The 12,291-nt window shown below is 40.7% G+C and overlaps 1 protein-coding gene across 1 annotated transcript in view; it reads left to right on the forward strand.

Annotated features, from left to right (window-relative positions):
- Positions 1 to 12,291, forward strand: part of LOC109923496 (multiple C2 and transmembrane domain-containing protein 2) — a 432,499-nt gene that overhangs the window by 387,154 nt on the left and 33,054 nt on the right. Inside the window, 1 exon segment of the mRNA XM_048616107.1 lies at positions 4,647 to 4,756. Within this exon segment, the coding sequence (XP_048472064.1) occupies positions 4,647 to 4,756 (110 nt within the window).

The following is a 12,291-nucleotide window of genomic DNA, read 5'->3' on the forward strand; positions in this document are numbered from 1 at the left end:
AATTCTGGCTTTGTCCGTGATGTGCACATCCTGTAAATGTAAACAGAGAGTCAGTTTAATTTGTGCAAGATGTGGATTTCCACTGACAGGCTTCTTAAAAAGCTTATTGCATTCCTGGTGCTATACCAGTCTCCAAGTGGCCTAGACCCATCAGTATAAGACTTCTCACAAAGTCATCTTCGAGCATTCTTAAAGCAGCATCATCGATATATCAGACATAACAGTTGCTATAAACCACAGGCTGTTACCTTACCTCATTTTGAAATAATATTGTGTCTACGACTGGTGATAAAATAAAGATTAAGATTTTTGCACAGCAGTCGGTTGAAGCTTTAGGGACTCTGTGCTTCAAACTGTGTTTAACTTTTAGAGTAGGAAGAAAAGTAGCAATTCAGAAACCAGTACATGTACATGTCAATAAATTTATATCCAGAGTGAATAGAGGGTAACTGGACAGGAAACCGAAACCTGCCAGAGATTTGATTTTTGTTCTTTGTTTTGTAAATATAAATAGACTGGCTTTAAAAATTGTGGTATTGACCCAAAGTGAAGTCCTAAAGAGAGCCTGAGATACCCTGCAATGTTCCTGTCTTAGATTTTTGCTACAGTGTCGGGTACAGTGGAGTTTAGAGGCACAGTGATTCCAGTTTGAGATCTGTATCCAGAAACAGCTATGCATTCTGCTGTAAAGTAGTGTTTTTATCTTGTTGTGCTGTATGATCAGAAAGTGCGAATAAACCCAGCAGGAGTCTCGCCTCCTGCTCTCAGCTGTACTTTGCACTTACAGCTGCAAGTGTAAACTTGTCCTGGAGGTTTGTGGGAAACATTACTTGACTCCATCACGCGAACAGCAAGCTTCCCATTCTCGCCTCCTGTAAACGGCAGGCAGACTCACATTGGTCCCTTCCTGTAATATCCAGTAGCTTGTTCTGGCTGTGAGTACCAAACTGCATTGGCTTACCTGGGGCAGAGCAGACAGTTACAAATGGACATAAAATGCATATATGGCTGTTAAGGGTTTTTCAGTTATTGTTAAGAATTATTAGTCGCTGGGGTGCATAGTATTTAAATATTTAAGATGAAACCAGATAAGCATTTGAGAGAGAGGAATAGAAGGATATACTGACTAAGTTAGCTGGAAGTAGGCTTGTGTAGAGAATGAATAATTCAAACTGAATAGCCTTGCATAGTCCATAGGTGGGTTTTCTGATCAGTAACTACAGGTACCAGCAGTGCAGATCATCAATATTTCTTGCAGAGAAAGCAGAATGAATGCTTCAGGTCTAGAGATACTTCTGCAGAAAGGTCACTAGATCCGTAACATTAACTCTGCTTTCACTCCATGGACACTGCCAGACCTGCTGAGTTTCTCCCACAGTTTCTGTTTTTGGTTCAGATTTCCAGCATCTGCTATTCTTTGTTTTATCATCAATATTCTTGTAAGTTAAGAAATGATCTATTATTGCAATCTTCTTTGTACATCAGAAACATGCAGAAGCTCACTGTAAGGTCTTAAAGTGTGTCACTGTGCTAACGCATCCAGGAATGAAAGAATGGGAATGGACACATTTTGTTGCTCAACCATTAGAATTTTTCAATGCCGTTTCATGTCAAGGAGGCGATCATACACGTAAGAAAAACTGAAAGAACTGCGGATGCTGTAAATCAGAAACAAAAGCAGAAATTGCTGGAAAAGCTCAGCAGGTCTGGCAGCATCTGTGGAGAGAAATCAGAGTTAACGTTTCGAGTTGAGTGACCCTTCCTCAGAATCTGATATCCTCATATACTCTTTGAAATGGAACATGTCGGAAGAGATAGGTATGGAAAGTTTGAGTCATAAATAAAGGTTGGATAGGCTGGGACTTCTTCACTGGAGGATAGGAGGTCAAGAGGTGACTTTATAGATATTTCTAAATCATGATTGGTATAGAAAGGTTTAATGGCAGATGTCTTTTCCCTAGTTTAGGAGATTTCAAGATGAGGGGGCACATTTTTAAGGTGAGAGGACAGAGATGGAGAAAAGATTTGAGAGGCGATTGTTTTACACGAGTGATCCTAACTTATCAGCACCATAATGTCCTGTGGTAGAAGTCAATATCATTGTGGGTACTAGTGCTTTGTATTGCTTTAATTTCTGACTGGGTGTAAGAATAAAATTTTTGATTGATCATCCAATATATGTCTTCCTGGAGTTTTTTCTTCCCCACTGACAACAAGCAGCAGATTTTGATTCATCGATTTCAGACTGTAGTCAAAAATTAAAATGACTCCCAACTGATTATGTCTCAGCAGTCTCAGAATGGTCATTATCACAGGGCTTCTGTCATTGTGTACAGTCCAGCCTTGTGGATATTTAATAGTCAGAATATGAAAAAGTAAATTCCATAGAATTAAACAGTGCTAAATACCCAAAACAGAACCTACTTGTGCTGTTGTCATTTATATTATAGAATTATACTTACAAAGAATTTTTAGCTTGCAAGAGAACTTTCAATTTTGGAAGGCTTAATTGCACGATGAAAGAATGTCCACATTCATAGAATCATACAGCATGGAAACAGACCCTTCGGTCCAACTCATCCATGCTGACCAGGTTTCCCAAACTAGAATAGTCCCATTTGTCTGCAATTGGCCCATATCCCTCTAAACCTTTCCTATTCATTTACCTGTCCAAATGTTTTTCAGATGTTCTATTGTACCTGCATCTACCACTTCCTCTGGCAGTTCATTCCATAAATGCAACATCCTCTGTGCGAAAAAGTTGCCCCTTTTAAATCTTTTTCTTTTCACATTAAAATTATGCCCTGTAGTTTTGAACTCCCCAGCTCGAGGGAAAAGACTTTTCCTATCTACGCCGCTTATGATTTTATAAATCTCCATAAGGTCACCCTTCGACCTCCTATGCTCCGTGGAAAAATGTCCCAGCCTATCCAACATCTCCTTATAACTCAAACTCTCCAGTCCTGGCAACATCCTGGTAAATATTTTCTGCACCCTTTCCATTTTAACAATATCCTTTCTATAGCTGAGTGACCAGAACCGTACATGCTGGTTTAAGATGGCACGGCGACTGATACAAACGCCTGCATAGGCTTCTCGACCTTTTGTCTATTTCCTCTCCTGTGAAAAGGTCATTGGATCCAACAGAGTGCATTCCTCTTTCATTCAGATTCCCACATTACACAATTTCAACCTTTTGCTCCAGTAGCAAATTATTTCAAGTTATTATTGCCTTCAGCCTAAAGAATTTATTTGTAATAAAGGATCAGGTTTAGATTTAGATTTCACTAATTGAATTTATATCTTCTGGTTCTATCCTCCTGACTGTCTTGAAACAATCTTAATTTCTAATTAAACATTTTTAATTTGACATGTACCCCAATGTGCAAGTGGGAAATGGTGAACATGTCTGATATACTCAAAGGGGTAAAGAGAAAGGTCTCTATTGAATGGGGAAGCATCTGTAGGGAATGGGCAGGTGTCATGGGAATGAAGAGTGTGACTGTAGAGAATGGAGAAGAGGCCTGTGGAATGGAGTGTGTGTCCATAGGAAATGGGGAATGTGCCTGTAAAATGGAGTTGGGGTCCACAGGAAATGGGGAATATGTCTTTGGAATGGAGTGTGTCCACTGGGAATGGGGAAGGGACCTATGGAATGGACTGTGTGTTTATAGGAATGGGGAATGTGTCTATGGAATGGAGTGTGTGTCTATAGGAATGGGGAATGTGTCTTTGGAATGGGGTGCATGTCTATAGGAATGGGGAATGTGTCTATGGAATGGGGAATGTGTCTATGGAATGGGGTTTGTGTCTATAGGAATGGGGAATGTGTCTACGGAATGGGGTTTGTGTCTATAGGAATGGGGAATGTGTCTATGGAATGGGGTGTGTGTCTATAGAAATGGGGAATGTGTCTATGGAATGGAGTGTGTGTCCATAGGGAATAGGGAAGGGACCTATGGAATGGAATGTGTCTATGGAACAGAGTGTGTGTCTACAGGGAGTGGGGAAGGGGCCTGTGAATGGTGAAAGTGTTCATTGAGAATGGATTAGGAACCCAGGAACTGAAGCAAAATATTAATTTTGGCAACTGGTTATGTCCTATATCCTTTTGTGCTTTTCTGTTTGACTCGAAAATACAGTGGAATAAACAGTTCACAGTTCTGTGTATTAGGCCGCCAAAGAAAAAATCAAAGTTTTTACACAATATGTGAACAAAAGCAATGTTACACTATAGAGTTATGACAGTTCAGGGTTCCTTGATTATTGATCTCTATGTGATGGTTTGTTGTACGTTATTTCATTATGTCAGTATCACTCTTGTTCTCGCTCTCATTCCTTAAGCTCAAAAGGAGCTATCACTGAAACATATAAAGCCACAAGATACTTTGTACTTAAAGGGAATGGTGTGAGCCCTTCCTCAGACCTCTGACTGGAAGGAACATCTGTTGTCTGAGGTTTCTATGTAGAGGCAAATTTGGCCTTTGACATGAATGATCCTAACTTATCAACACCATAATGTCCTATAGTAGAAGTCGATATCGTTGTGGGTAGTAGGCTCTGTACATAACTGCTGTGTCCATCACGTACTAACACCTTATCTACCTGCTTTGCTGTCCTGATAGTGTGTATGTTATTGTTTCTAGGACTCTGAGAAAAAAGGCTTGATAGGCAAGATCCACATGGTTCAAGACATTGTTATTACAGTTCAAAATTTCCTGGACACAGCAGCATCGTTTGGTGAAAGAATCAAGAAGTAAGTATCGTTGTTGGCTTTGAGCTGTATAAAGCTACCATTTATTGATCATGCAACCTGACCATACCTGATTTGATATTTGATGACATCACAAAAGTTAGATATTTATCAACTCATGGTTAATATCCAGTGAAATATTAAAGTGATGATCAAGTTACATTTCCTTCCTTTTGAAATAAGTTGGTAGCCGTGATGTGGAGGTGCTGATGTTGGACTGGGGTGGACAAGGTCAGAAGTCACATGACACCAGGTTATAGTCCAACAGGTTAATTTGAAATCACAAGCTTTCAGAGCGCTGCTCCTCCAACTGACGAAGGAGCAGCGACCAGAAAGCTTACGATTTCAAATAAACCTGTGGGACGATAACCTGGTGTCGTGTGACCTCTGACCTTGAAATAAGTTCCACCATTTTCTCTTTTTTGTGAATTTCATCTTGTCACAACAAAGTTTGGTGGACTGAGTAAATTCCTCTCTCAGTCCTGAGGTTGGTATAAACAATGATTACTGAACTTTGAAAATGGTGCAATTTTGGCTGTATTCCTTTCACACTTGAGCATAATTTAAATCTGCAAAGAACATGCCAGATCTCCTTGAACTAATCAGAATTAAGAAGTTAGTTTTATTGAAAATGGTGATTCTTCTGGAGACATCCTGTAATAAATTTCAGTTTTTTTTTGAAAGATCTCAGATCACAGTCTTTTTTCTCTCAGTACTGATCAATTTTTGCAGAACTTGGCATCACTTTTGAAGAGAGAGAGAGTCTTTATGATTGGTGTAACGTTCCTTAGATAGCGTTCCCAATCCACAACTACTACCACCTAGAAGGACAAGGGCATCAGATACGGGGAATACCACCACCTGCAAGTTCAGCTCCAGACCACTCGCCAACCAGACTTCGAATATATCACCGTTTCTTCATTCTTACTGGGTAAAATCCTGGAACTGGAATCCTGCAGCAGGTTTCTGACCTCCTGACTCCCCAAGGTCTATCTACCATCTCCAAGGCACAAGTCAGAAACGTGATGGAATACTCCCCACTTGCCTAGATGTGTGCAGCTCCAACAACACTCAAGAAACTCGACACTATCCAGCACAAAGTAGCCCACTTGACTGACATTGCATAAGCAAAGTATTCAGCAGTGCTATCAATGATGCTGGGTAGCAGTGATGTATACTGTCTACAAAATGTGCTACAGAAATTTGCTAAGGCTCCACACACAGCTCCTTCTCAACCCATGACCACTTCCATCTAGAAGGAATGAGCAGTGAGTACATGGAAACATCACAGCTACAAGTTCCCCTCTAATCCATTAGCCATCTGACTTGGAAATATATCATTGTTTCTTCAGTGTCAATGGATCAAAACTCCCCCCTAATGGCTTTACGGATCTACCTACTGCATGTGAACTGCAGGGCTTCAAGAAGGCAGTTCACCACCACTTTCCCAAGGACAGCAAGGAATGGGCAATAAAAGCTGCCCCACCATGAACATTCATATCCCATGAATTAATTTAAAATGTTTCTGGATGCTACTCTATGTTGCTGGCCTTTTTTTTTGCTGTAGCACAAAGCCAAAGCTTATATCAAGGCCATTCACTGGATGCAGATGTGTGAAAACGTGACTGTTGGTCCACAAAGGGGACAATCCATTTTTACAGAATTTCAGTGCAGAAGACAAAAGGGTTGTTAGGGGTGGTGAAAGAGATGATCTGAAAGGAGGATCCCCCCTACTAAGAGCAAAGTGAGCAAGACACACAAACAAAACAGTGGGGGACAAGAATCTAAGAAAAAATGGGGAACAGACATAATGCTGAAGTTATCATAGAACCCTGATGTGTGGAAGCAGGCCATTCGGCCCATCGAGTCCATACCACCCCTCTGAAGGGCATCCCACCCTGTCCCTGTAACTCTGCATTTCCCATGGCCAATCCACCCAACCTACACATCTGTGTGACTGTGGAAGGAAACCGGAGAACCTGGAGAAAACCCACAGACACAGTGAGAACGTGCAAACTCCACACAGACAGTTGCTTGAGGCTGGAATCCAGCCTGGGTCCCTGGTGTTGTGAGCCGCCATGCTGCCCTGTGAGTTATGGAAACTAATATTGAGACCTCAAGGCTGTAAAATTCCAAAGCGGAAAGTAAGGTGTTGTTCCTTGAGCTTGCATTGTGCTTCATCAGAACATTGCAGCAAGCCCAGCAGAGAGATATTAGCCTGAAAGCAAAGTAGTTTATTGAAATGTCAATCGCAGAAGCCAAAACACTTGCCCATTCAGCTCCTCCCTCCTCACTGCCCAAGACCCCAAACACACTTCCTTGGTGAAGCTGCGTTTTACTGATAGTTCTTTCAATCTACTCTACCGTGTTCACTGCTTACAATGTGGGCTCCTTTACGTTGGCAAGAACAAATACAGACTTGTTGACTTGTTTTGCAGAGCACGTCTGCTCTGTCCATAGGGGTGATCTTGACTTCCTGTGCTCGCCGTTTCAACTTAAACCACTTTGGAGATTACCATTGACCTGGTAGTAAAATGGACGTGCTTTAAATATTGTGGATATAAGAACAGGACAGAGATGGGGAAAAATGCAGTGAACAATTCACCTTGTGACTCCGCAAAACTAGTTTACCATCTCTAAGGCAGAAGAAAGCAGCGAGATGGAATGCTCTCTACTTGCCTGGATGGGGGCAGCACCAACATTGCATTGGCTTTCCTAACTGCCAACTGAACCTGCATGTTAACCTCAAGAGAATCCTGAACTAGGACTCTCTGCTTCAGATTTCTGAAACCTTTCCCCATTGGGAACCTCTATTCACCTCTATTCTTCGTACCAAAGTGCATAACCTCACACTTTGCCACATTGTATTTGATCTGCCACTTCTTTGCCTATCCTCCTTGCTTGTCCAAGCCCTTCTGCAGCCTCCTCGCTTCATCAACACTACCTGTCCCTCCATTTATCTTTATGTCAACTGCAAATTTAGCAACAATGCCCTCAGTTCCTTTATGCAGATCATTAATGTATAACATGAATAGTTATGACCCCAGCACTGACCTTTGCAGAACTCCACTAGTCACCGGTTGCCATCCTGAAAAAGACCCTTTATCCCTACTCTCTGCCTCTGCCAGTCAGCCAATCCTCTATCCATGCCAGTACCTTGCCCCAAGACCATGGTCTGTTATCTTATTTACCAGCCTCACGTGTGGCACCTTGTCAAAGACCTTCTGGAAATCCAAATAGATCACATCCACTGACTTTGTCTGACTTGCTTGTTACCTCCTCAAAGAATTCTAACAGATTTTTTCAGGTATGACCTCCCCTTGATGAAGCTGTGCTGTCTTAGCCCTGTTTTACTATGCACTTCCAAGTACTCTGTAATCCGATCCTTAATAATGGACTCGAAAATCTTAACAATGGCCGAGGTTAGGCTAACTGGCCTGTAGTTTCCTGTTATCTGCCTCTCTCCCTTCTTAAACAGGGTGTTACAGTAGCCACTTCCCAATCCTCATGGACCCTCCGTGACTCCACTGAAAGATCACCCCCTCAGCTATCTCCTTCAGAACTCTGGTATGTAGTCCATCTGGTCTGGGTGATCTATCTACCTTCAGATCTTTCAGCTTCCCCAGCACCTCCTTAGTGATGGCCACTACACTCACCTCTGTCCCCTGACTCTCTTGAAGTTCTGGTACGCTGCTGGTGTCTTCCTCTGTGAAGACTGGTGCAAAGGACCAATTCAGTTCCTCCGCCATCTTTTTGTTCCCCAGGACGATTTATCCAGCCTCATATTCCATGGTCTAATGTCCACTCTTGCCTCTCCCTTACCTTTTAGACTCCTATAAAAAATGCTCCTGCAATCTTCTTTTATAGTACTAGCGAGCTTACTCTAATATTCCAGCTTCTCCCTACTTATTTCCTCATTGATTATCCTCTGCTTGTTTTTAAAGTCTTCCCACTCCTCTGGCTTCCCACCAATCTTCAACACATTCTATGCTTTTTCATTTGCCTTTATGCTGTCCCTGACTTCCCTTGGCAGGCGTGGTTGTCTCATCCTCCTTTTTGTAAGTTTCTGCTTTTTGGGATGAATTTCTTCTGTGCCTCCCAAATTACCCCCAGAAACTCCTGCCATTACTGCTCCACTGTCTTCCCTGCTAGGCTCCTCTTCCAATCAACTCTGGCCAGCTCCTGCTGCACTGAAGATAAGGCCTGCACTGACACATCAGTTTCATTTGCCACCTTCCTGCAAAAAGTGAGAAATATTCAGAGATGGCAAAGTACTTAAAGAAGCATTGCCTGTGGGTGCTGAACCTTTATTCAAAGACTTTAAGAATGAACAAGAAAGAAACACAAGCCACGTCACTTGGAACTCCCACCGTATCAAAACAATTGGAATGTTTGTCCATTTCAGCACGTACAACAGGACCTGAAGGACTGTGAATGTTTCTCACTGCAGTTTGATGAATCCGTTGACATGCCAACACAGTTCAGTTGGTTGCTTTTGTGTGCATGGTTTTTAAGAACTTAACAACTGAAGTGAATCTTCTCACCCTTTTGCCCCTTAAAGAGAGAACAAAATTGAGGATATCAACAACAAATTCAAAAGATACATGCTTGAAAAATAACATTCTAATCAAGAAACTGGTTCCTATAATGGTGCACAATGCTGGTTTTATGGCATTTTCCAAAAATTATTCTGATTTCCCTCTTTTGTCAATTGCCACTGTATTATCCAATAGCAAGCATCAACACATAAAGCTCTGGACTTTTCTCATGTAATGACAATTGCTAAGAACTCAATTCAAGCAAGAACCCTTCATTACTGCTTGTTTAAATCCTTACTCAACAAGCTTGATGCTGCCTACAGTGAACTAATCCTTCATGCCGATGTGAGGTGGTTAAGTTGGGAGACAGCTTGTAAAGAGTTTCAGGACTGATGCCTGAAATCATCACTTTTCTTAAATCGAGAAATGAAGTGTGCAGTGAGCTGTCAGACAATACGTGGTTACTCAACTTTGTGGTTTTTATAAATGCAATGTCAGAACAGAACTTGCTGAAATCTGAACTGCAGGGGAAGGGCAGAGACTTAACACATAGATCAATGTTATGAAGGTATTCGTATTGAAACTGGGTCTATGGTCCTCCCAATTTAAAAAGAAATGCTGCAACACTTTCTGAGTCTGGAAAAACAACTGGAATAAATAAAATCAAAGACAAAGAAAAATGCTTCCACACAGTAAGCATCTCTGCACACTTAAGGAAGTTAACAACAAGACATTTCAGGACTTAGATGTGATGGAACAAAGTGTCATGTTTGTTTCTCATCCATTCCTTCGAGTAGACATTGGTGTGTTTGCTGTCAAATTCCAAACGGATGTAGTAGCAAATTACTGCAGATGCTGGAATCTGTACAGAAAGAAGAAAAAGCTGGAGATCACAATAGGTCAGGCAGCATCCATGGAGAGAAAGCAGGTTAATGTTTCGAGTCTAGATAACTCTTTATCAGAGCTAAATTCCAAACAATGTTTGATGTATGAAGCAATGAAGTTTATACAGAGGTAATTACGATGCAAAATAATATTGAGCTGAAAATCAGACTATCGGACAATGACTTCTGGAGACTCATTAAAAGAAAAATATCCACTCCTTTCATCCTGTGCTTCTAAAATGAAAACTTACTTTGGTTCCACACGCCCCTGTGCGACAGTGTTCTCCCAAATGAAGAGAGTCAAATATCCACGTTTGCACCGGCCTCTCAGATACCCATTTGTTGGACTGTGCATGACTAGCATCCTCAAACTATTAGCCCACACTTCCAGGCACTGGCAGATAATGTGCAGTCACAGGTGTCACACTGTGTTTTTGTGAATAGAAGGCAGGATGAATTATTTTAGATTTATATAGCAGTAAAAATTAACTCTTTATTTGATATTTTCTCCAGTGTAGAGGTCCTGGCTTGCACTTAAATCCAAATAGTGATCTTGTGTGTAAAATGTTGGAGACTACTGTTCTTGGACATTCTGAAATATTTAAAGAACAGAATTGTGGGCTGAGGTTTCTCCCTACTCTATGACCCTGAACTGGCAATGAAAATTGGTGTCCAAGTTTTGACTAGAAATCATGACTACAGAAAGTAAAGATTGTATTTGGACGCGAACACTGCTGACAAGACTTTTAATAATGGATAGCTAAAAAGAAGCCCCAAGCTGGACGAAAAGTACCATAAGCAGATTGAATAACTTCTTAAAAATGCACAGCCAACTCCTGTTAAAATCAAGTTTACGTTTTTTAAGAATATGTCTGCATTAGAATCCCTTTTCCTAAAGGTACAGTTTTCTTTTCAGAACTAATACATAGTGATAAATTACATTTGTGGCTTTGAGTGCAAAATCTAATTTAGCCCAGAAACTAACTTACTAAAAGTTGTAACAAAATTTCACTCAAATAGCATGATTAAAACTGAAGTATCTGGCATTCTTTGGAATTTGTGTGCACTGAAGTGGATGAAAGTCAGGAAATTGGGACCGAAATACTACTACCCTTACAGGACTTATTGTTGAGTGGAATAACTCCTTTGATGACTTAGTGTATTGTTTGTCAGTACGTTCTGAAGCATTGCTGCTTAATACATTTACACTATGTTAATTCACCTTGGTGAAGGAGTGAACCTGACTTCAATAAAATATTTTTCCTGTACTTTCATATAATCTTCCTCGCACTTAGCTGCTAATTGTAGCTGGTAAATATACACAAACACAATTTATCATTCAGTGATCATATATTGCTGTGAATTAATCAGCTACAAGTAGATTGTAGTCATTGATTTTTGTGCATAATCACATCTATTAGTCTTTATATTTTGCAGTAGCATTAGGAATTTATCGACAGTGTGAGAACCCACAACACAGATTGGAAGCATATATCAATTAGCAATATTTTTCTCCGGCATTCAAGAAATATAAATGTTATACCAGACAACAATATGTGAATATTCAATCAATGTAACCTCAATCATTTGTTTCAACATTCATTAGGTGATCAATCAGCCTTGTCGAACATCTTGACAATTTATAATCTGTCATTTACAAAGATGGATTAAAAAGATGGATTGGAATTCCCTCTAAGCAGATTAGCTCACTTCATGTTGAACCACAGATCAGGTCAATGTAAAACATTCCCATCACACAAGAGGGCTTGTGTGTGAAACCACAATCTTCCCAGTCCTCATCAGATCTATAGAGCTGCTGTGGCTAAATGTGAATAACTCTTGGCTGTCTCCTAAAGGAGCTGTGTCTCTGTTTTGTACACAGTACACAGTCTCAGATCTTGTAAGTTAATTACATTAACAGCAAGTACATGTATAGATTCTGCAACATCAAGACTTAGAAGCAAGTGTCACAGGCAAGATAGAAGGCAAAATCTAAAGGGGACACCAAGCACCAGTTCTATTAAACTATGCTTATGCAAGAATGGCCAATAATGTAGCACGCAGTGATGTGCTCATGTGTCAAGGGAAAGTCAAGTTATGATCAGGAGCTTGATGC

The sequence above is a fragment of the Rhincodon typus genome, chromosome 33 (genome assembly GCF_021869965.1).
Source record: "Rhincodon typus isolate 14 chromosome 33, sRhiTyp1.1, whole genome shotgun sequence".
NCBI lineage: Eukaryota > Metazoa > Chordata > Chondrichthyes > Orectolobiformes > Rhincodontidae > Rhincodon > Rhincodon typus.